Source organism: Haemorhous mexicanus, chromosome 8 (genome assembly GCF_027477595.1).
Source record: "Haemorhous mexicanus isolate bHaeMex1 chromosome 8, bHaeMex1.pri, whole genome shotgun sequence".
In the NCBI taxonomy this organism is placed as follows: domain Eukaryota; kingdom Metazoa; phylum Chordata; class Aves; order Passeriformes; family Fringillidae; genus Haemorhous; species Haemorhous mexicanus.
In genome coordinates, this window is record NC_082348.1 from 28381362 (window position 1) to 28404931 (window position 23570).

The 23570-nt window shown below is 40.9% G+C and overlaps 1 protein-coding gene across 15 annotated transcripts in view; it reads right to left on the reverse strand.

The window, feature by feature from the left end:
* The window catches only part of SLC39A10 (solute carrier family 39 member 10), a 72144-nt gene that overhangs the window by 14713 nt on the left and 33861 nt on the right, over window positions 1-23570 (reverse strand). For 3 of the 15 annotated variants that reach the window (XR_009487401.1, XM_059853389.1, XM_059853387.1), the window contains exons 1-4: window positions 17448-17572; window positions 16081-16235; window positions 3105-4187; window positions 2004-2205 (exon numbers count right to left, since the gene is read on the reverse strand). Coding sequence is in view for 14 of the 15 variants with exons in the window: in XM_059853389.1 (XP_059709372.1) it covers window positions 2004-2205; window positions 3105-4187; window positions 16081-16092 (1297 nt within the window). In the remaining variant the exon portion in view is untranslated. Of the gene's footprint in view, window positions 1-2003; window positions 2206-3104; window positions 4188-7973; window positions 8380-8589; window positions 11064-16080; window positions 16236-17055; window positions 17176-17447; window positions 17602-23570 lie in introns of those variants that run through there. The other 12 variants (XM_059853392.1, XM_059853400.1, XM_059853393.1 and 9 more) reach the window with 10 other exon arrangements.

Here is a 23570-nt window from a genome sequence, read left to right on the forward strand (position 1 = left end):
GTCTACTTCTGTGACTTCTACTGGCTTCATTCACTAGGTGTGCCCTTCCTTTTCAGTTGTTTAGGGGCCTCGGTGGTGACAATGCCCCCTCTTCCAGCAGGTGCACTGTGAAAGCTCAGTTCTATGGATAAGCCCTTGAAAATCCTCCATTAGAAAATGTCACAGAACTATCTGTAAGTTACAGGAAGAAAACCCAACATGGCTTCAGAAGTTTTTGGCCATCAGTTAATTAAATTATCTTGCTTTAGAAAACCACAGTTAGCAGAGGTAATGGAAACCTCACAGGCTGGTATCAATGAATAGAAGCAACACTGGCCTGTTAAGACTGATTGAAAGCTTTAACTAAAACTAAAGTAAACCACAGAAAGCTCATGTTTAAAAGTGACTGTATCCTCCTAACTTTGGTGAATACTTCTATCAAAAAAATGTTTATATTAGCTTAGGTGGGCACATGCTTTCATTTCAGTACAATCCTACAACCTACAGGTTAAGTTACCCTGTGACTGACATTTGCCTTACACCTCCCACAGTCCCCACATTTCAATAAGGACTTGTTATTTTTTGATTCACTTCCTTACATAAGAAGGAACAATTATTATTATTATATCAACTGAAATCTTGCTGTAATTAATACAGGAGAATACAGGAAATTGTTATGAAGAATGATTTATCATTATCTAATCAAGCTGACTTGTTCTGCAGGTTACTGTTTGAGAGCCAAATCAATGAGTTAGAGCCCAAATTTCTACAACTAACTGGCAAAAGTGTTATTTATACTCAAGGTATCAGATGCCATAAAACATGTTAAATGTTCACAATAAGCTTCACTAATTTTGCAGATTAAGTCTTTTAAAATGTTAAAGGTCTTCAAGCTGAGTTATTAATGAACTCCCTTTCTCATTACAGAAAAATAAAAGGCAATCTTTTAAAAAGAAGCACTCATCTGTAGAAGCTTCCTAATTAAACTGGTCCAGAGCATGTGCAACATGACAGTTTTGTACAGGGTTTCAACATTTTAATTGGCAGAAAATGCTTAGAGTTGCTCTAGCAATGCTCTTGGTAATCAGGCAGGGGTCAGCTCTTACTACACTGACAGCACAGCACAAAGCAATTTGCTGTCATACAAAACACCCACTGTATCTGCTCTACAGCAATCTCTGAGCAGCTAACAAGACAGCAGATGTGTCACTAGAGAAGATTTATCTATAAGAAGTTAATTATTTTAATGACTCTGCAACTGTTAAGAAAGATTACCAGCAATGCATTCTTCCCAACAGTTATTAACATCTATGAGAATGCAGCTATTTCAAGCTTTATTTCCAATGATGCTAAGATGCACCTATGTACTAATCAAGCTTCACATTACCAATACTTTCATTTTCAAAATACAGACATTATATCTAAGATTTTTTAGATTTTTAATATTTTAATGCAACTAAACATCAACAATGCAATTATAATTTGTGAAAGATAGCAGTGGCAAACATTTATTTGAAAAGTACATTCAGTTATGAAGTAACAACAGTGGATTCTACCCTTAAAGTAACTGCTTTAACAATAGTAAAAATATTTTAACTTAGAACTATGGTGATGAGATAAGAAGTCTACTCAGTTTCACTCAAGGTACACACAAAAAAATTAGAACTGGCAACAGAAGATTTTGATGGAACACTTCTCATGTGCTTAGAGAGAAATAGTCAGAAAAGGGAAGTATCAGAAATGACAATTTAAATGCTCTTGTACTTGCTTATGCCTATTTTTTAAGTTCACCAAAAACTATGCATGTCAATTCTACAGACCACTGCAAAAATATAAAAATAGTAAGACCTAAAATCTTATTTTCCAGTGAATGAACTGTGATGATAGTGTTGTTCTCTATTCCTGAATTAACAGTCCAGGTGAAATTTATTAAGAAATTCAGTGCCAAAGTAACACTGCAACTTTCCAACTCTGAGAAAAACATATGGACTACCTCAGTCCCACCAAGAAAAAAAGACACCTACCTGATGCACCTGTTTTATCTTTATTCTCAACTGATGCATTTTTATTTCTTGCAAGATCTTCCAGCTCATCATAATGTACAATACAAAGCCTTCTCTCAATCTGGTAGAGCAAAGCAGGACAGATGTACACAAAGAGCTCAGGAGATATTAGGGAGCTGGCTTCCACACCATAGTACCGCAGCAGCTGTGTAGCATTTAAGCACTGCAAGCAAATTGTACAAACAAATTAAATATATAAGCATCCAATTTCATGTAGGAAAAATGCAGGATATTATTTGAGAACACAAACAAAACAGAAGCTTTGGTCCAAATGTTCCACCAGTGCTAAAACATGTCTTCAACTGATCTAAGTGGCTGAGAGAAAGAAACAGTAAAAATATCTGCACTGCACACTCGAGTCTCCCAACACCTACATAACTTTTGATAAATGTCACTGAAAAACAGTTTCCATATTCTTCACACAGTACAAGCAATGAAGAAAAAGCAACAGGTGAAGAGTGGAAAAATGTAAATCCAAAATAGGTTTTTAAACACTTCTGTTTACCTACCAATCTTCCGTGTTTTGAGTTTCACATTTTAATACAGCTTGAAAGCTTGAACTCAGCACTCCCTCCATCCTTCTAGTTTAAAATTATGACTTTACAAGGTCCTGCATCTGTAGTTAACTGTAAGGGAAGGGATTTATGGTGCTGGCAGAACTAATGGATGCTGAAGGACAAAACAGAAGAGCTTCCACCGAGCACAGTGCTGCTGAAGCTACACCTGCAATTGCTTCTAAATCTCTCAGGACAAAGGTATCAGAAGTGTGCAAAAAGAGATGCAGGTATTTTAGGAAAGAGTGTTTGGGTAGTTTTCAAAAATGTTAGTGATCTCAGATTCAGAAAGAAGTCCAAAAAAGATGTGTGTAGTGGCACTATTCTGGAATGCTGGGAAGGGAAAAACCTCCCCTGTAAGCAGGTACCTCAGAAAGCTTTACAGCTCAAACTCATACACTGTATTACAGTATGGTCCCAAACATGCCTGTTATTTGTGGGTATGCACCTTCAGTTATCACGTGACAGCGCTGAAAGTCAACTTACCAGCTCTCCATCTCACACTCACCTCTTCATGCTTGTGCTCATCTTCGCTGTGATCCTTGTGACCGCGTGCTGCAGGCGGAGCGTGTTTCCTCACGCTGATCTGCTTGTGCGAGGCCTCTCTCTTGCTGGTGTGCCGGTGCCCGGTGGCGCTGCCCACACTGCCGTCCTGGTGGCCGTGGCCGGCAGAGCGGTCCCCGCCGTGCTCGTGGTGGTGCACGTGCAAGTGAGAGGAGGCGTCGTGCACGTGGTCGTGTTTGTGAACGCGGTTGTGCTCGTACTGATCGCCGGCGTCGTGCTCCGGGGCGTAATCCCACGTAGCGTCTCCCGACGTCTCGCTGATCTTCTTCTGCTTCTTCTTCTGTTTGCGCTGTTTCCGTTCCGGCTGCTCCTGCGTGGTGTTGGTCTCGGTGGCGGGCTCGTGGCTCTGCTCGGCGGGCTGGCCATGACCGACGGCGTCGTTGCGCGAGTGGCGCGTGCCGTTGTGCTCGTGCCGGTGCGCACGCGGGTGGTGGGGGTGGTGGTGGTGGTGCCGGCGGCTCTGGTTGTGAACGTGTTTGCCCTCCTCCTTCACCGAGGGCACCGCCGCGTCTCTCTCGGTGTCGCATTTGTGATTTCTCCTTGCGGACACACCGGCCGTGGTCTGGTTTTCTGAATCTGAGTGGCTGTGAGCATGGTTATGAGGATGAAAATGCTTTCCTTCCTGTACTTCCAAAGCATACAAGTGAGAAACATGATCGTGGCCAATATCATCATGATTTATCATCACTACTTTTACCTCTCCCAAACCAAGGCTTATTAACAGTTTTTCCAGGCCAAAAAAAGATAATCTTCCATTTTCACCATAGCGATCAAAAATCTTTTCAATGTAGTATTTTTGTTCATTTTCTGCTTCCAACGTTGAAAATTTACTGGGCATAGATTCTGTTCCTCCATTCTGGAAGTATGATTCATTTGAGATCTGATAGTCATTATGGTCGTGCACACGATCCTTTTTGGGACCGTTGTTGTGTCCGTCTCCATGGCAATGATTGCACTGATGAAAAATAAATGTCAGCAAACAAATGATGCAAAATTTTGTGTGCATGTGTACCTTCATCTCTGTTTCCTACAAGAAACACAAAGGGATGCACTTAGCTGCAAAGTAATCTCAATGTCAATTTATATGGCCTATCAGTTTGGCACTTATGTCAACTGAATCACTCACAAAGCTTTTTAGATACTGGCAATAAAAGAATAGCAATTGCAGTGCTTTTACTGCAGAAATTGTATTAATGTACTTTTCTTATCCAACACTGAGACAGACTGTGTATTTTAGAGATGTGGTTTTACAAACCATACTGACAGGAGGTGATGATAAGAAAAAGATTAACAACATTTACAGTCAGTCATATCAGAATATTTTTGTGCATATTTTCAGAGGCATCTATACTTATGATAACCTATAATATTGAAAATCTTGATAAAACACAAGCTACAAAGAAGGAAAATTATTTTAAAATAACAATGCTGTGTTTTCCTCTTCACAGGGTGACAGGCAGGTAATCCAGCTGAAAACCCACACACCATTTGCTCTCTTTTTGTGCTGCTGAAGTGCCTCCACTAAACACACACTGCACAATTCCCTGCTTTGAAATTACCCATTATCAATGTAATCAATAAGTTGATTATCTAACTTCAATGTATTGCTCATATGTTCATATTTTTAGTAATTTTCACTTACATTGGTTTACTGACTTCAAAGATCTATGTGGACAGCCATTTAAAAGTAGGGTTATATGGAAAACATCTGCTCATGCAACTCAAAAAATACTGCTTATGCTGACAACTGTTGAGCTGAAAGCAGTTAGTGCTGATTTTTAGAAATTATATCGAGACAGTGTGGTTTTCAATTTGGTGTTACATGTAAAAACTTACAATTCAACGCCAGGTTATGAAGGAGACACTGCAAAAGCTTACCTTGTGTTCAGAATTGAAAACAAGTCACCATTTTACACTGCAGCAAATGCAGGAATGTAAGGGGACAGGACACAGGCCAGCTGTGCTTTAAGCTCTTACCACTGCCAGTGGTTTTAGCTCCTGGTGGGCACCTTGACTCGAGCTGCCACTGGCCCTACATTGCCAGACATGAGTGACCTGCATCCCAAAATGCCACTGACTCTCACATGGGACAGGAGAAATTTGGTTGTCCTCCCCAAGCCCCCCACAGCTTCTCACTAGAATGTGCTTTGTGAAACCAGCCAGGAAAGTGCTCTGCAGCAAACTACAAACATTTGAAGTCCATCTTACTTTCTCAAAATATCTATTGGAAGCTCCTATACTTGTAACAGGTTGGCAGAGAAAAGGGAGGAGCTGCCTTCTAAGGACTTTATACGGCAAATAAATGTGTCAACACAGAAGACTGGGGAAAAACCTTTCTCTTGTTAATCTCTACAAATCCAAAATATGAAAATTCACTTTTTTCACTGGAGCTTCAAAACCTTACAATTTTTTTTTTAAAAAGCAAAACTCTCTTTTGCAATGCTATCCCATTTAAAAACATGAGCCCAGAAGAATATCTGGGCTTATGTTTTTAAATGTAAAATGTAGGCATCTGCATCAAAATTGATTCCATGGATGTCAGATAGGTCAATGGCTACTCACTGTACATTAGTGGCTTATTTTTATAAACAACTGGTCAATTATCAGTCTGGAATAACCATAGTTTATCTCATCTCCAGTTCAATCCCCTACATTCCAGTTACTGATTTCAGGGCTGTGATAAACTTTTGCAAGTAGTTCAGTACGGTAAGTTCATCCCCAAAATTTACTGAAATATTATTTTCATATTTTAATATATATATAAAGTAATGCTACTTTTGTAGGTAAGAAACCTTTTCTCCCCCTTTGCCACATAATAGTAATATAATCAGAACAAGCACAGTTAAATTATTCTCATTTAAACAAGCATGATCCAGACTAAAATATCTCTACCAGGAAATTCATGACTAAAGCATGCTCATAATCCTTTTCACAACCTCATGATCTTTTCCATGTGACTGTCTCATACAATACTACTAATACATTACTTGGAAACTTTAGTCATGCATCCCTAATTGTGGTGTTTAGCTTTGAATGGTACCTTTTCTCCAGGCCCTAGTGGTTAAAATAGTTTGTAACCTATGACTGTGATTCCTTGTGAAAAACAAGAGCTGAGCAGTCTCAAAATCAATTACTTGTCTGTTTTCAGTTAAAACAGTCATAACCCTAGCACAGTATTTTTGGTCATCTATTGTATAATATTCTGTATCTTCCATTGCATATCTTGCTATAGAACAGATACTTAAAAAACAAATAAAAAGCTTCCAAAAGAACAACCAGAAAGAATTAATTCTTTCTTTTTAAACGAGATTCATTATTCTCTAGGCAACTGTAAATACCTGTCATGTTTAACCTGTCAGGCAGTACTCATGTGTATAATACTGGAAAGCTCAAGTCCAAGTTCTATACACTTCAGTGGCACAAAATTGTGCATAACTGATCTCATTATAGGAACATTAAGACTCTCAAATCCCCCAAGAGAATATGCAAGGGCAGGCAGCCTGAGGACAAGGCTACACCAAAGCTGAAAAAGACTCTGCCTATTGCTGCTGTCAGCCTTTGCCTAATTCTGTGCACTGTTTGATTCCCTGCTGCCTGCCCTCCACAGCTCTGAGGGGCAGTCAGGGGGGAAGACAGCTCCGAGCTGTGCCTCAGTGAGAAATACAGCACCCCCAAAGGGCAGGGCTGAACTAACAGAACCTGCTGCACCTCCCTGAGCTACAGGGAGAAAAGCAGAGTCCTTCTGACACCTCAGGCAGGGGGACAACCCCCCCCAGCCAAGCTCCACAATTAGAACATGTCCATTTGCAGGGGGGCAAAGATCAAGTGTGTCCCAGCAGAGGGCATTTCAGGAAGGCACACGATGCTGCCCAGGGCACCCATCCCCTCCCCACACAGCAGTGCAAGAGATCACTCCCAGCAAATGGAGAGCTGGCTGAACTTCCACACACACAGAGGCTTCAGGGGAAAGCACCTGGGCAGTGCAAAAGCACAGCTGCCTTCTCTGCATGGAAAACAGCACATCTCCCTGCAAACCACTGTCTGCCTAGGGCGTTTCAGCTACTCAAGCAAAGGCACCTATGATCAGAGTTGGGTCTGGTTTTGTTTCTTTTAAAAACCTTTCTTTCCTTCAGTGTCCCTTGGATTTCTGAAATTTATCCACAGTGCTTACTATCTATTTCAACTGTTCTTTTTATAAAGCACTTTATGCCTTAAAGCCTGGAATATCATTTGTGGGGACATCTTTGTTTATTTATCACTGACTGTTTCACTGAGACAGAAAACTAGTTTAAGAGTTAGGTTTTACTTTGAAACAACATACTTGGATTCAAATAATGTAGTCATACAAAATTCAAACTCAAATGAAAGCCACATCTGTTACCCCAGCACTTGCAGCCCACGCAGTACAGCATTTTTTCTACGTACAATGCTGACAAGAATATTTTAAGCGCCCAACTTTCTTCCCCCTAACCCTTTTTGTTGTGTACTCCCAACAATTTTAATAACCTGAAATATTTGTAATATAAATGCACTGATTTCTTCCCTTCCCACGCTCCTTCCCAAGTAATTTCAGTTTCACTCCCTTGTTGTTCAACTCTCTTATCCTTGTTTTCTCTGAACAATGTTCTGCTCATCTACGAAAAACATCTTTGACTCTTCTAAGTTACTCAGCTTGAATGCCACGAGAGTAAAGTGCCTTAGCAAGATTTCCTAGCACCTACAAGTTCCACACCAAACACATGCTCCAGCTAAGGCAAGAGAGAACCCAGAGAGACAAGAGGTGCTAAAAATAAGGACAAAGCAATATTCTTACCAAACTAAGGCACTCTCACTGTGAGGCACAGCAAGTTCAGCACTTGTGTAATTCATTTCTATTAGGAGTTTCTCTGAGTAACAGCTCTATGAGAAATGCTAATTTCTTAAAAAGAGAAATATTACTTGAAATAATTATTGACTACACAAAGACAGTTTTTCTTACAAGTTCTAGAAATTTAACTGCTTTTCTATAATGCAGGTATTCACTCCAATGTATGTGCAGGAGACATGTATGCAGCTTCCCTCCCATCCTGAACTGTGCAATACTTCATAAACATATAAATTAAAAAAAAAAGGCTGGATTCTGAAAATCCAAATGAACCTACTCTACATTTTTCAAATTTCACATTTTTAACAAATACTAGAGTACAAAATCCTATTAATCTAGCACATATTTTTAAGGTAAGTTTTTTAAAAAAATTAATGTGAAATTAATATATTATTGTTACTAAAAGACGTTTTAAGAAAGCCATAAACACATTTTAACTAAATAATAACAATCTGTTTTTGTTTTATCAGTCTTAAGCCGACAGTAGCTTCTGCTAATGGAAACAGGAAAACATGCTATGGATCAATAAAGTTAAAATTAACCATTTCTAAACTTCAGTTCTCACCCATCTCCTGTACTTTGTTCCTTCTTCAATTTCAGTGAAACAGGTTTGTGGATTTCAGTGAAACAGGTTTGTGGATTTCAGTGCACCTCATTCATTTGAAAACCTATAGCCCGGTAGGAGGGGCACTTTTGAGAACAGACCATTAACTAACTGATCCAAGCCCTGTCTGCCAAGTTAATACCAGATAAGACTTGCAGAGTACAGAAAGCATTTATGCATAACTGAACACACCGTGAATACTTCCTAAAAATCTGAACTGTGAAATATTTGAAAAGCCAAGTCCCAAGCATAAAAAAATGATCTTGAACTAATACAGTAGCAATCTACCAGCTCAGTTATCCAGAAAGGAGCATTTATTCTGAACATAAAAAAACTGGAGAGCCTTCTTCAAAGGGTCAGATATTTGTAAGAAATTGCTGAGTACGGGATCCTTCTCAGAGCTCAAGATAAAAACTTCAGAATACTTGGAAGTTCTGTAAGTACTAGTTCTGCTCACCAAGAATTAATTTGCAGTCTTTCATATATCAACTGGATGTAGTCCATGAAACACCTATTAATGCACAGAATTTATAACAGAGCCAATTTGCTTTTGTGCCAATATTCTCTATTGAATATACTGTTCCATTAGATCCTATTAAGATACCAACCACCACTTGTAAGATTGAAATACTTGAAAAGATAAACCAGTGACAGCTGCATTTTAATACTTCATTTTTCTTCTGAAAGTAAGCAAATTGTTTTGGTTGCAACCAAAGCTGAAGTTCAACAAATATTTTAAGATGGTGTTGCACTTAAAGCAGCAGTGCTGCCCTCCCCCACTGCTTCACTCTTTTGTTCCCATGCCCACAAAACCATTTTTGGACACCAGCACATTTGTTTGCTGATCTGTTCACTGTGCAGCTGTACAACTAAATTCTGCTGAAAAAAAGCCTAGAAAAAGAAAAAAAAAAAAAGATTATTTTCATGACAGATTACTTTTCCTATCTGGCTCACTGTACAGCTGCACAAACACCACAGTGCACACAAAAAAAAGAGCCACCCAGCTTTAGGTGGGAGCACCAGTTACTGATCTGGTTGATCTGCAGTCTAACAGAAGATTGTGATACAGCACAAATAAAACCACTGGCTACCTCAAAATACACTCAAATAACATTGTAACTTATTTCCTATTGAAAACCATTTGAAAAGAATTTCTCCACCTTTCCCTTCAGAACAGAATGTAACAATATTTCTAATGAAGTGTTAAAACCAGCTGCAGTACATTTTATTCTTATAATTTACACCACTATCCTTGCACCACATTGTAGTACTTGTGGTATGTTAGAAAGCATAAAAGGCACATCTCTGATGAGTGTTTAATACCTACATCTTTATAAAAAACCTCTCTTCATCACTGCTACAATCAAAAAAGGAATTATGCATGCCTACTCCTAAGCCAGTGACTTATCTCACTTGAAAAAAACCAGAAAAATAAATTTAGAAAAGCTGTCAGTTATGGAAGTCCACTCAAACATGAGACTAAAGCAAACTTTTACATGTGCTATGCCAAATTAGTGCCTGATTGTGAAGGCCATTCCTAGAATGAAGAGGTTTCAAATTATATACCATTGAATCAAATCTGTGTTTTTAAATAAGGGATTTAATGAACCAACATGACAGACTTTTTTAAGCTGCTCTACCAACAAGCCACTCAAATTCTTCTTAGCAAAGTTATTCAGTCAAGAGAACAAACCAGAACTGCTGCTCTTAGACAGCAGGCAGCTACTGGAACCAAAGCACTGACATCTTGAGTTAGGGAGCTCCCAAACGTGTCTTCGTTCAGTAATTGTGGGAGACAAAGGAGTTTGTGAAGGTGTCTTGGCAGATTCAGAAGTAACACTTAACCAGTCTGACACAGGGATAAAATAGCAGTACATATTTCAGCAGGCAAATCCACCAAAGAAATATCCAGCTGAACCAGTCAGTGTCATTTTCATCACATTCCAGGTGAGACCTCAACAGAATTCATGGCATTTCCCTGCCATCATTCATTTTAACCAAGATTATTCTGAAAGATCTACCTGGCTACTCATTACAGGTTTGTGTGGTGATGGAGGCAACCATTCTGACTGATACAAATACTGACTGGCTTTAAAAATCACTCACCACAAACAATAAAACTTTCTTAGCAAGGTATTAGCTCAGAAGGGACACAAGTTTAAGGTGAAATAATAAAAATACAGTATTCAATACCCAAAATTACTCTAAGTGCAAGATTAGAGACAGAAGAGGGGCAAGGAAGCACAATATTACTGGTAATATGTGAGGCAGAAATATTAAGGGTCTGGCATTGCTTACTGTCAAGGGAAGTAAAACTGAAGCAAATTGCAACTGCATGTCCAGAATAAAACCCTGCAGAGCATGTGAGGCATCCTTTTGATATTCCACTCCTATTCAATCACTGCTTGAGTGAATACAAGGAACTCCTGTATGACACTTTTCATAGGATATGGGCAAAAAATGTGGGGTTTTCCCACTGTAGATATACATTCCTTTTATGTGCAGAACAATGTACTCCTCTAGGTGTTTCACTATGAGAATATTTTCTTTATAAAATATAATTAATCCTTTGTCTTTGCTGATTTACTGTTAACAATTAAGCTACGGTAATAGAGAAAATTCTAGTAAATTAGTTTATTTATAGGATCTCTCAGGATTTTCCACAAATAAGTGGCAATTTGCCTTTTCTCAACAACAGTACAATACAAAGCAAAGTATCATCTTCAAAGACTGGGAAAGTATTTTGTATCACTCAGCGTAAGTGTTTACTGCAATTAATCTGAATCATAAAACTTGATACAAAGGAAACAACAACAATAATTTGCTATACTTGCTGCATTGTTATTAAAGCATCTCATCTTCATCTGTTCTTTTAGGAGTCAGCATTAACCCCTCACATTCCTCTCCCTACTACTGAACATAGTTAGCAAAAGGCAGTGTAAGATTTTTTGCCTAAAGCCACCAAAAATGAACTTCTGTGACTCTGTATAACACTCTGCAAGACGCAGATGCATAAATTTAGACTACACACTTTACAGAACTCAATCTCTTAACTGGAGTACAAAGACAGCAATTCAGTAAAAAAATAAACTAGTTATGGGCATACTACAATGAAAAGCAGAATTTTGTATATACATCCTGCTGCAGCTACTGAGTATTTATTTACTGAATGTATGGCCTGGGAGCAAATGGACTCTGTTAATATAATGCAATGCCTCTGCTGGACAATTGCCTCAAAGCACAGTTCAGAACAGCAAGGATGGAAATCTATCCTGTTAACACATTGTAGCAGACATCAAATAAATAGGAGTATTTTATATTTAGCATAAAGACCTACTATTGCAAGGCAACCATGTTATTTTGAGATATTGTCTTCTAGAGACAGATGTTCAGGTCAGCACAAAAAAAAAGCTTCTATATTCTGCTAACAGCACCAGACAATATATATGGCCTATATGATACCATTTGCATTTCATGGAATCCAAGTGCTTATCAGGGTAGTGGAGCCCTGGTGGAAAGAGGCCTTCCCTGACAGGAATGGTTACAGGAATTGCACAGAGCCCTGGGAAGTAAGGCAACCATCATGTGAAACACAGAGTGCAATCTGCCACTCGGCAGTGAAGCAGCTTTTCTGGACTGCTCTGTACAAGACATGAATGAAGCTGCACTGAGAAGCAGCCCTGGCTTGCTGCTCCCCCTTGCAGGAACATTCACTTGGGACATAACCAGTTATTCTGCAAGAGGAATTGAACTCAGCTGCCAGTTGTACAAATTACATATGGATATCATGAAGAATCCTAGATGGAATTCAGTGCTACTCAATCCTATTTAAAATGCAAATCAGTATTAACAAAGATATTGCTCAAAAAAAAAACCCCATAAAAAGAATCATGTTGAACAATGTCTACTGAGATACCATGAGGATTACCTACACTTTTCCTTTGTTTTTCTCTGCTGCTCCAATCTCAGTATGGTTGCATGCTATTATCAACAATTAGCTTGGTTAAAGGGTAACTATTTATAGATATCAAATCACCAGGTGTAAATAATTTATCATTTACAGTTATCTTTGAGAATTCAAGGTATTATTTTTGTCCATTAATAACCATCACCCCAAGGAGCTATTTATGAATGTAGTGCAAGTCTGGTAATCTAGAGATCTGCTTCTTTATGTATAAATTGTATGACCACCCCTGCCTGGAATGCATGTTGGATTACAGTGGTCTTTACTTTACAGTGGTCTTTACTTTGCTAACTATTTCTAAAGCATTTATAACCTACATGCAAAAACACTGCACAAGGTCTCTGCTTGTTGTATTTACAATTTTATGCAAATTCTGCATTAAACTTTTTTCACACATTCTTAACCTGAAGAGTATTTTATCTCACACATGCATTTTATCTTATCTAACCAACCACAATGCAGATTGATGACTTTCAGACATGATCAGTTAGACAGCAACTTCCATTACAAAGACTTTCTCCCAAAGCTAGATTGGTTCAGCTACCTCAGTGACTTCAGAACTGTGTCTTTATCAAGATATTATTCAGACTTATTCACACTTATTCAGAACTGTGCTTATCACTTAAGCACCAAACTGAATGCTTATACAATTTCCTGTGCCTCTTAACAGTCCAGAAACTCTCTCTGGAATTCTAAGTTCTCTGTTAACATTCCACATTTTGTACAGACGTGCTACTTTGTTTAATACTGACTTGTGACTGTCAACACAGAACAAAAAGAGGGGCAGGTTTCTCTCACAAACTTCATGAGGCTACAGAGAAGGTGACAGCCAGATGAGAATGAAGCTCCTGGTCACTGAGAGAGAAAGGACAACAGCTGAGTCATTCCTCCTCTGCAGCAATGGAAAAAGCAGCCAGGAAATGGAAAGAGAGATGAGGCAGCACAATGTGAGAGGAGAACATTTCCAGTCTAATGAATCATGTCCCCCAGCATGGGTACAACACCCTTCAGGTAATTCCAACCTTCTTCTCAGAAGCTTTTGAGACTGACATCAGCAAACCATCATCTTCCAAGTCTTTTATGCTGCTTTCCAGCTTTCTGGGATTAAAACCTGTATAGACTTTGCAGTATCACAAGAGGTAACAAAAGTGACTTCAAACAATTATTCTTTAACTTCTTTACTCCTCAGATTTTTATTAAACCCAAAAAGCCTGGAGCAATGGCACTGACTCAGTACTAAAAGACTGTGAATAGGGGGACTGACACAGCACATACCTTTCTCTCCTTTAGGAGGTTACACCTTGGCAGAATATGGTTTCCAGCATTTTAATCAGTTTTTGAAATTTAGAAAAAAAGTTTTATTAGCTTTGCCTAAGTGGTACACATTTCCCTACCAGACCTTATTAGGTGTATTTCAAGTAATATCTCAGCTGTAATTAAAGAATGATGTAAGAGCAGTCTTAATTCTTTTTGCATTAAGTGTTACTTCAGGCCTTTATCAGTAAGATAAAATTACTAGTTTCATTTAAGATAACTTCAGTGGCCCACCCCTAAAGATAATACTTTTCAGATGATAAAATTGTTTTAAATAATTGCTGTCTAAATTAAGTTGGACTCCCACAGTAAACCAGGAAGTTATACAGATTTTCTTCACATTAGAATAGAAATTGTTTCCCGAAAGGCATAAATTCTCAGTATTCAAGGAACTCACCCTGCACCTAAAGCTCAATCCTCTGAAAAAATACCTGCCCAAGGAACAGAACTGCCATTAAACTTTCCTTTTCTGAAACTTCTACTGACATTTTAAAATGTGTTACAAAAAGTCAAGATAATTTGACAATTCTGAAAACATCCTAAAAAATAATATGCTGTGAAATACCAAGGGTTCTGACATCGTTGATCATCAAACTGAGAAGAAAATGGAATGAGGTTTTCTCCTTCTGGTATAATTTCCACTGCTGACACATGCACTTATGGCTGTCCATCAGTTTGTACAGATGGCACCATCCTTCCCATAAATTTCACTACAGTAAAGGAACAAATCATAACTTACAGAAAAACTTCAATGGAGTTTGGCTTTTAAGTAGCCTTTGTAATTTTAATCAGCAATTCCATCTGATGAAAACACATAAATGTTCTCAGATTGATTTACTTCATCACTGATTTATCAAGTGCCTATCACACATTCAAAACAAACTCCACTTCTGTAAAAACTGTGAGAGAGACAGGAATAAGTCTTTACAATAGGCACAGTCATGATCAAACGACATTGAAACTGGACAGCAAAGGCAAACAAGTCCAAACACACTTCCTTTAGGATTATATACAAGCTTGAAGTCCATGTGATCTGGGCACTACTTAAAAAGTCTCTTCAGACTTGAATCAGCCATTGCTTTGCAGAAAATGTATTAACAATAGAAAGAGTAAATTACAGCTGCTTGACTGACTTAGTGAAGACCAGGAAGGAAACCTACGCCATGCTGGCTATATTAATTTTGCCATACATATATATATATATATATATATATATATATATATATAAAAAAATTATCTTACTGTGAAAGTAACGATGGTCAGCATGTGCATTTTCACATCAAGCACACTTTCTAGAACATGTCTGAATTACCTGCTGAACCAATTTAATTATTTTCTTGCAATGGGAAAAACATCCATTAAGACAAAGCCTGTGAGCATATTTGAATAACTTTAAACCACAGCTCTGCTGTAGCTGCACATTTTATGACTGACTGGATATATGCTGCAAACTTAATACCAGAGTTTTATGTAAGCCAACTTGGAAAGCACAAAGACCTACACAGATATTAATTGAAACAAAGCTCATTTTTTTGGAATTTTTTTAATGTAGCCAGAATCTCTAGTCATACTGCCTATTCCAGATAGGTAACAGTGTATAATAACCCCCTCTGCACCCACCCATGGACACTAACATTATGCCAGTATGGAACTGCCACCATTAATCTCATCAAACACACACAATTAAGTCACTCTGTCCATCTATCTAGACCCTATTCTCCTTTAGAAATGGATTGCATGGCTGCATACTTTTTAACTCTAAAGTATGAGCTGAAAGCAGTCTAAAATAAAAATGCTGCAGGACACCACCACTAATTTTACTTTAACCATTAATTTAATACAAGAATTTAGCTGGTAAAGCATAGTGACACTGGTCAGTGTTCTTGGGGACCTCAGTGTTTTTTCCAGTTCTTGTCTTACATTACCATGCCAGACTATTAGCCTAGAGTAACCATTAGTCCCTCACTTTGGGGTTGCATAGCATGCCTCAGTCCGAATTCCTATTTCCCTGCACATCTGCAGCAAAGCACATTATTCAGCAGAGGAAGTCAGAGTGCATTCTCTGTTAAAGTCCAATTTAAAAACCCTCATATGATACCTTTTTAATATAAAAAGTTTTCTATTTTTATGTCGCTGTGTCGGTTACTACTACCCAAAGGGATACAAGAACATACCCACTGAAACATGCCAAGAATTACTTTTGTTAACTAGATGACAACTGCTTCCGCTCCTCTGAAAACTAACCAGGTCTTCCAGTGTGCATTTCTCAGTTCTGTATCAGGCTCGAGGTTATCACAGGCTCCCTTGGTGTTATGGTACAAGATCCTACCTTAATAAAAAAAAAACACATCATGATTGCTACTTACACACATGCAGCGTTAGGAGTGCTAGAAACCAGAAGTATTTCTACCCAGGCAAGTCTTGTTCAGAGAGTTTGAACAACTAGCAGGCATGAACACTTCTACAAAGAGGGCCCAAAAACGACAAAGATAGCTAGAGATTTTAAAGAGCAATTTTATTCCGCGGTTTCGACGTTAAGTGTCTATTTCCAAAGGACGCAGCACAAGCAGCAGAGATGGTTGAGAACAGGGTATGAACGTTTTTTGCTCATCATTTCTGTGTCTGTATAGCACAGCGACAAAGCCTCCTGACCCTTCTGCCCTTACCCTTATTTAAGGCTACGGGCAAGCTACAGCCCGAGTGATTTTTCCGCAGCTGTTAGCGCTAAATCCCAACCGTAAGCCCTGCAAGATTTAATGGCCTGGCTTGTTCATCATCCACCGTCCCGGTGCTGCCCCCAAATACCGCCGAGTGCTGCGAGGGTCCGCACGGCCCCGGCACACCCGCAGTGCCCACGCCGGGCGGGCAGGGCCGGCTCCTTCCACCCGCACCCGCGGCCTCCACGTGGCCGCACCGAGCGGGAGCCAGCTCGGCAGGGCCGGGGCGCGCCCAAAGCCGCACTCCCGGCAGGAAGGCTGCCGGAGGGAAGCGGGAGAGCGGGCACCGGGCAGCTCGAACCCGCCGGGACACGGGGCCCACCGCACCCCGCCGCCCCCCTTTCTCACTCCGCCCGAGCAGCCCAGGCAGCCGCAGCGCCGCCGCCACGTCCCGGGCCCCCCGTTCCGGGCGCGGGGGCGGGGAGGATTTACCTGCCGCATGGTCGCCTCACGAGCAGAGGAAGAAAGGGGGTGGGGGGATGCGCCAGGGCCGCGGCGGCGCCTCGTGCTCCGCCGCCTCGGGGGGAGCCCGGGCACGGCCCCCCCGCCCGCCGCCCCCCGGCCCCCCGCGCGCACCCCGCGGCCTCGCGCCCCGCCGCCACGTGATGAGGCGGCCGCGCCGCCGCGCGCCCCTCTCGCCGCTCCGCATCGCGGGCGAGCCGCTGTCCGCTACCGCCGCTCGGTCCCCGCTCGGTCCCCGCTGCGGCTCCTCGCCCGCACCGCCGCCCCCCCGCCCCGGCGCGGCCCGGGCCGGCCGCCACCCGCTCCGCGGCGCCGGGCGGCTGTGGGGGAGGGCATGTAAACAAATGGGGTTTTATAGCTACCTCACTCGAGTGCCGTGTGCATCTCCCTCTCCGCTCGGTACCAAACCGCCGCGGCGCCTCCTCCTCCTCCTCCTGCCGCTCCGCCGGCGCTATTCACAGACCCGGCTACGCCGCGCTCGCCCTGCACACGCGGCCCCGCAGCCCGCGCTGCCCAATGCGCAGCCATTTCCTCCAGCGCTACGAAAGTGGCGTAGCGGCCCTGCCCGCCCGCCCCTCGCTGCGGCGGCTCCGCGCACGGCCCGGCCATGGCCGCGGGCCCGGGCAGCGCCGGAGGCAGCCCCGCGGGCCCAGGCAGCGGCCGCCGGCCCTGTCCCGGCCGAGGGAGCCCGGCCTGGGCTGCCTGTGGGGAGCCGGGCCCGCGGGGCCGGGACGGAGCTGCCGCCTCTGCAGCCGCCTGGGGAGAGGGTCCGTCAGCAACAGCGGGGTATTCGTACCTTCCTATCGGGGTGCCTTTCGAGGCCGAGGTGGGCACTCACCCCGTTTATTTAGCTCCACAAACTCCTGCCAGGCTCGCTCATTCCACCGAAGCCTGCGCGGGCAATGAACGTCTCCCCATGGCGAGGTGGAGCCCCTCGTCACCACACACTCCATTCCTAGACAACAACTACGGAGCTAAATAAAGCCCCCAAACCAAACCTTAGGTAAATCAAAAGCCTCGCTTGCTCCACGCCGAGGGTCGGGGACATTTTGCTTTATAACGTAAGACCTACAATGTAGTCCACTATGTGTCTTTCACAACAAATCATAGTTTAAAATAGACCAGCATGCACTACCTTAAGTCTGGCCTGGCAGAGACAGAGCCCTGCCCTGCCCTAGCCTAGCCTATCCTATATCCTATCCTATATCCTATCCTATATCCTATCCTATATCCTATCCTATATCCTATCCAATCCTATCCATGTCTGAAGTTCAGGGCATGCCACGTGGTTATCCCCTCCAAAAACCTCCAAAGTCACATGATTTTTCTTTGGTGATATGAAAAGGATTACTTCTGCTGGTTTAGCAACCAAAAGGAAGCTGTTACCTGTAAGAGTCCAAAAACCACGTAAGCATTAAACTGAAGTCACGGTGCAAGAGAAAACCAGAGTAAACTTCTCTAGATATGATAAATGGCCATTCTAATACAGCTGCTGTACAAACAAAGACATGTAGACCTCTCAGATGACCTAAGAGCACATCAGCTGTGTGCATTACACTACACCAATTCTTTGGTATGTGACGCTGAATCTTTTCTGAATTTTTCTGACTAGTCTCTTATTTACCCATGAGGTTCATGTCTCAGTGACAGAATTTATAATTTCATATCTCCTCCAACATATTTTTATCTCTTTAGTATTTATTTTTGGGGGAAAAAAATAACATAATCCCTCCCTCATTTTGTGCTGTATGTTTTACTAAATCCACCACTAGAATATAAACCATGCTAGTCCAAAGTCAGTAGCTCACATCAAGTTTTAGGAACTGTTATAAGGTGTTTATGAGGTAGTATACCAAACCATTGCACCAGATCATTTTGTATGTTGATTTGAATGATTTTTACCTTGAAGCAGGACCCTTATCTCTCAGAATTTTAGCACAGCAAATAAAATTCAGATCTGATTATGACAATGGTTATTAGACATTTATCACAGTGCCACTATTGATGACTAGGTGTGACTGATTTGAATTGCTGTTTGCTCTAGAAATAGATCCACTGAGTGGAAAAAGAAATTTAAAATTACGTTTTCTTTTTCCATCAGAGTTTATTCAGGGAATTGTACTCAGTAATAAATAGAGCATATGGGGTTTGTTAGCTTTTCTGAGTAAAAGTCAAGTAATGTAAAATCTCCTTAAAAAAAACAATCAAGAACTCTAATAAAATGAAATAGTGATGCTACACAGTGACTTTCCAGAAACTCACCCAGCCAAGGTGTACCAATACATAGATCTCTGTTAGTGGGTTCTCCTCCCCTCCAGCTGTTACCCACTCTAACATGAATCTGTTCATTTTAAATCCAGAAGGGGCCATCAGCAGGCCTGCCAGCACTCTGCTAACATTTCCTGCTAACAAATGAGTCTCATTTGTAGTTTGAGTTAGGTTAGAAACTTCCCAGTCAGTCTGCTTGTGGCTTTCTCCTGATACATTGAAAAGTCTACTTGTATCTAGAATATCTTCCCTGTAGTTGTACATTGTATCTTGCATTTAGTCTTCTTCTCAGTAGTTTTAGCCATACATTTTAGTGCAAGAACTGCACTAAAGTATATGAGGAAAAGAAAGTAGGACTTTCTGTAACATAAGTTCAGAAACCCAAACCCAAAATTATTAGATCAGGCATTTACCATGAAAAAAAGCTGAGGAGTATGTTTCCCTGTGAAGCCTGTGGAACAACTTTCTGTGCTGCAGGGAAGCTGGAACAGCAGAGCAGGGCAGCCAGTGCTGCAAGAGTGCTGAGAGCTTGAGAAAACACAAATGTATGCTACAAACCCAGACTGACTTTTCAAGCTTCAAAAGGAATATGTTACCGTACTTTTAGAACAGAACTGGCTTGGGGTTTTTTTTTTCCCTCTCCTCTCACAGGGCACTTCCTTGCTGAGTAGGACTGGAGAGCACACAGTCATATTTTGGGCTGAGGAAGGGAATTTTATATTAATATATATATGCAGATCTCACACACTGATTTCCTGTCCCCCCTTGCAACAACCCAGTTGCAGGTGAGGGGGTAGAAGGTTGACATGTGTAGGTATACAAAAGAAGTAATTTGTTTAGAAAAAATATTTTAAAAAACCCCAAAACCAACCCAAACACCCCCCACCAAAACCCAAAGCTACTCTGTAATTCTGCACACAGATTTAGTTCTTATATCCTGATAGTGCCTCTGACTGTAAACAGAAGAGTCTTATGAATATTCCTTGGAGACCTGGAACAGTAATACTGAAAAATATTTTAACTGGGAGAAATTAATGTAGAAAGCTGGTAGTTGAAGGTGCACACAAATCTTGTTATATAAGTGGGAGAAAAATGTCACTGCTTGTTGCCAAAATGAACTTGTTGGCAAATTTAGCTTTTTTTTTTTTTTTTTTTTTTTTTGGTTGAAGAGCCCAACTTAATTTTCTTACTTTTGAAGTACTGATGTCTCATGAAAAAGCCAAGGTAATGGCTTGAAACATCAACTTCCTCCTTTTATTTTAAATCATCTTGTCCAAGATTTAATGAGAAATTAAGGCATTTGAATGTTAACATAGCTGGGTTTGTAGCATGTTACACAAATATTTTTTTTCCTGCTCTTTAAAACATTTTTTCTAGTTTCTGTCCCTGCCTTTCATTCATTCTGGGAGCCTGAAACAAAGTCAGAAATGCCATTTCTTCTGTGGCAATGACCAACAAGTATTGTTCAGTTTGCTGGAGAAATTCAGTGGCAGAATTAACCTTGAGAAGAAGATGGCTAACAGGGCACAGGGGTTGTCAATGCAGACTTGCCAAGCAGAAAGATTTTACCCAGTTCCTCTGGAGTGGAAGAGCTTTGCTACAGGAAGCTTGCTCACAAGTACACTGACAAGAAGTGAAATACCAGGGAATCATAAAGAAATTATAATTCCCTCTCTGTGTCTTAAATATGCCCTGCTGACAGTTGTCTCTTCTGCTCTGAATGCACTGGTGTGTTTTCTCTGGTTGGTTGTGTTTACAGATTTACCTGTACTTTCACTGCTTGGCAGTTTGGGCTGGGCTCATCTCCAGGCTCTGAGGTTGGTGCTGAAGCAGCAGAGACTTTGCTTATGGCAAGGACAGAAGGGAAGTGTTTGGGCATCAGGGGGAACTTAAACAAGCAGGTAGTGATTCTGTGATTAAAGCTTGTGCTTGGAAATAGGAAGTGATGTCCTCTGGGGGATTTCACTGCCTCAGGACTGCTTGGTTTGTTTGCAGTGGCTTTAAAGCCCAAGTTTATTTTACTCCATGGCCATATATATAAAAATGGGACTTTTAGTAGAAACTATGTATGCTTTTTTTTCCACCCTCCTGCCAAACTGGGTGCTCTCTCTGAAGCTTTTGCTTGGCAGGTTCCTTTAATTAGCTCTAAATGGTTTCAACTGTGTGAATTCTAGTGGTAAATCAAAGTAGATCTGGCTAGTTTTGCATGAACTAGTAAGTCTCATTTGAAAGTTACTTTAGTTGTAAGATGGGGAAGAAAAGGGAAATCCACCAGAGCTTTTTTGTTTTATTTCTAGAAACCATTCTTATCCTCCTTCTCTTACAACACGTAGATGCCCCTCTGTTCAGACAGTATCTAAACATGTATGAGCTTTTGTATAGGTTTTGAAGCAAAAGTATCAAAATCAATGATTTTTAAATATAATATCAGTGTAAGTACCAATGGCAAGTCAGTTCAAACAAAAATCTAGGAATTTTTTGTTATTTTTTAACATGCCAAAACAAGATATAGGTTTTAAAGGTCTTTGTTTTAGAAGTTTTTGAATTGGTCTCTGTGGGGAAGGGCTGGGCTTTTTTGTTATGTTTTTAAACATGGGCTGACATTTTTAGAAAAAATATAAACCCTTTTTCATTGGCTCTAGACTTAAGGTTGCATAAACATTAAAGGGCATAAGCAGAGGGGTGTAATGCTGCAAGAGCAACTGAAGTCTTTGGTGCACTCAAAGGTTTGTCTGCAATTTGGGAAACAGCCAATATGACCTTTGGCTAATTTTGCAAGGCTAGCAAACACTGGTATACTTATCCACAGGAAAGCTTGCTGGCAAACTTGACTTTGTTAAATGACTCTCCCTTTGTTTAGTTATTATTTGTTTTAAACATAGCTGTCTAGTCCTGCTCTCTAAAGCAGTCAAAAGCCCTTTCATTGGATCTGAGACAGGCAGGATTTGCTGGTTGCAGGTCTGGGATAAAATCTGACATGGAGGATATTAGAAAGTGTGTCACAGCCTTCTTCCTCTCTTGCAGGCTCAGGTTTATTTATTTTTCTCCCTTCCTGCCTGCCTGCTGAAAACACCTGTTTGCTTGTGGCATCTTGTCTGTAGGCAGGGTTGTGGGGAGATATCATCTTCATTCCAAAGGAAGTGGTGGGTGGGAAAGGCCAGTCAGCTGCTTCCTGCAGCACGAGTGGGGTGAGATTGCACAGCACAAAGAATCTCTGGCCATGTTCACACGAGACCTCTGTATCAATAAATATGGATATTATCTGTTGGAGCCAGGCAGGGTTCAAAATATTAAACAAAGCTGTGCTAGCTCCCTGGGTGGGGTAGAAATTCCTCTAAAGGCTTTCACTTATAAAAGCAAATGACTGATTCCAAAACTGACTCACCTGACCAAAGAGAAAATATTGGCTTTAATGTAATCTCTTTACAAGCTGAGGAATTTGTTTTACACCCTCTTTTCAAACAGAATGGAAAAAAAATTAATGAGACTGGCCCTGACATTATTTGAAGAAATCAATGAGGAGCTTAAAATAAGAAATCAAAGGTCAGCATCTTTTTACTGTCAGTCTCTGTCAAAGTTTAACCACTAATTTGGTGAATTGGCATTTTTTATATATGACCTAGACTTAGCTGAGTAATGGAAGCATAGCTCTTCTAAAGCTGGATTTTAGTAGGGCAGCTGGGGTGAATTTCCCCATTTCTTCCACCTCTGTTACACATGGGAGTGGAAATGACAAATTTTGAACTCCTGCAATTCTGCCATTATCAGCAGGAAGAATCAGGAAGCCAAGACATCCTTAAGCTGCTGGCTGCCTGTTTGGGGCACCTCTGGGCCATTGCTCCTCTGTGGAATGTTGGCAGTGGAAAGGGAAGCCATCATGAACTTGAATGGATGTCATACAGCCCCATCCCATCTTTAGCACAGATCCAAAACCTCAGAGACACCTACAGAGAACAGGTGGGACAAGAACATGCAGTGGCAGGGAAAACAAAGGTATTGTTTGCAGAAATAAAGCAAATTATGAAATGGGTGTTTTGTTTGCTTTTCTTTAAAGAAACTGTACCAGTAACAAAATCTAAAATCAAGAGAAAGGCTCTCAAAATCAAAAATATCAAAGGCTAGCCCACAGCTTAGGGAAAGAATTAACTTAAGGTCAGCTGTGTTTATCCTTCCATGCCTGGTAATTCAGAACTGGGAACTGAAGGGACCAGTAGGCT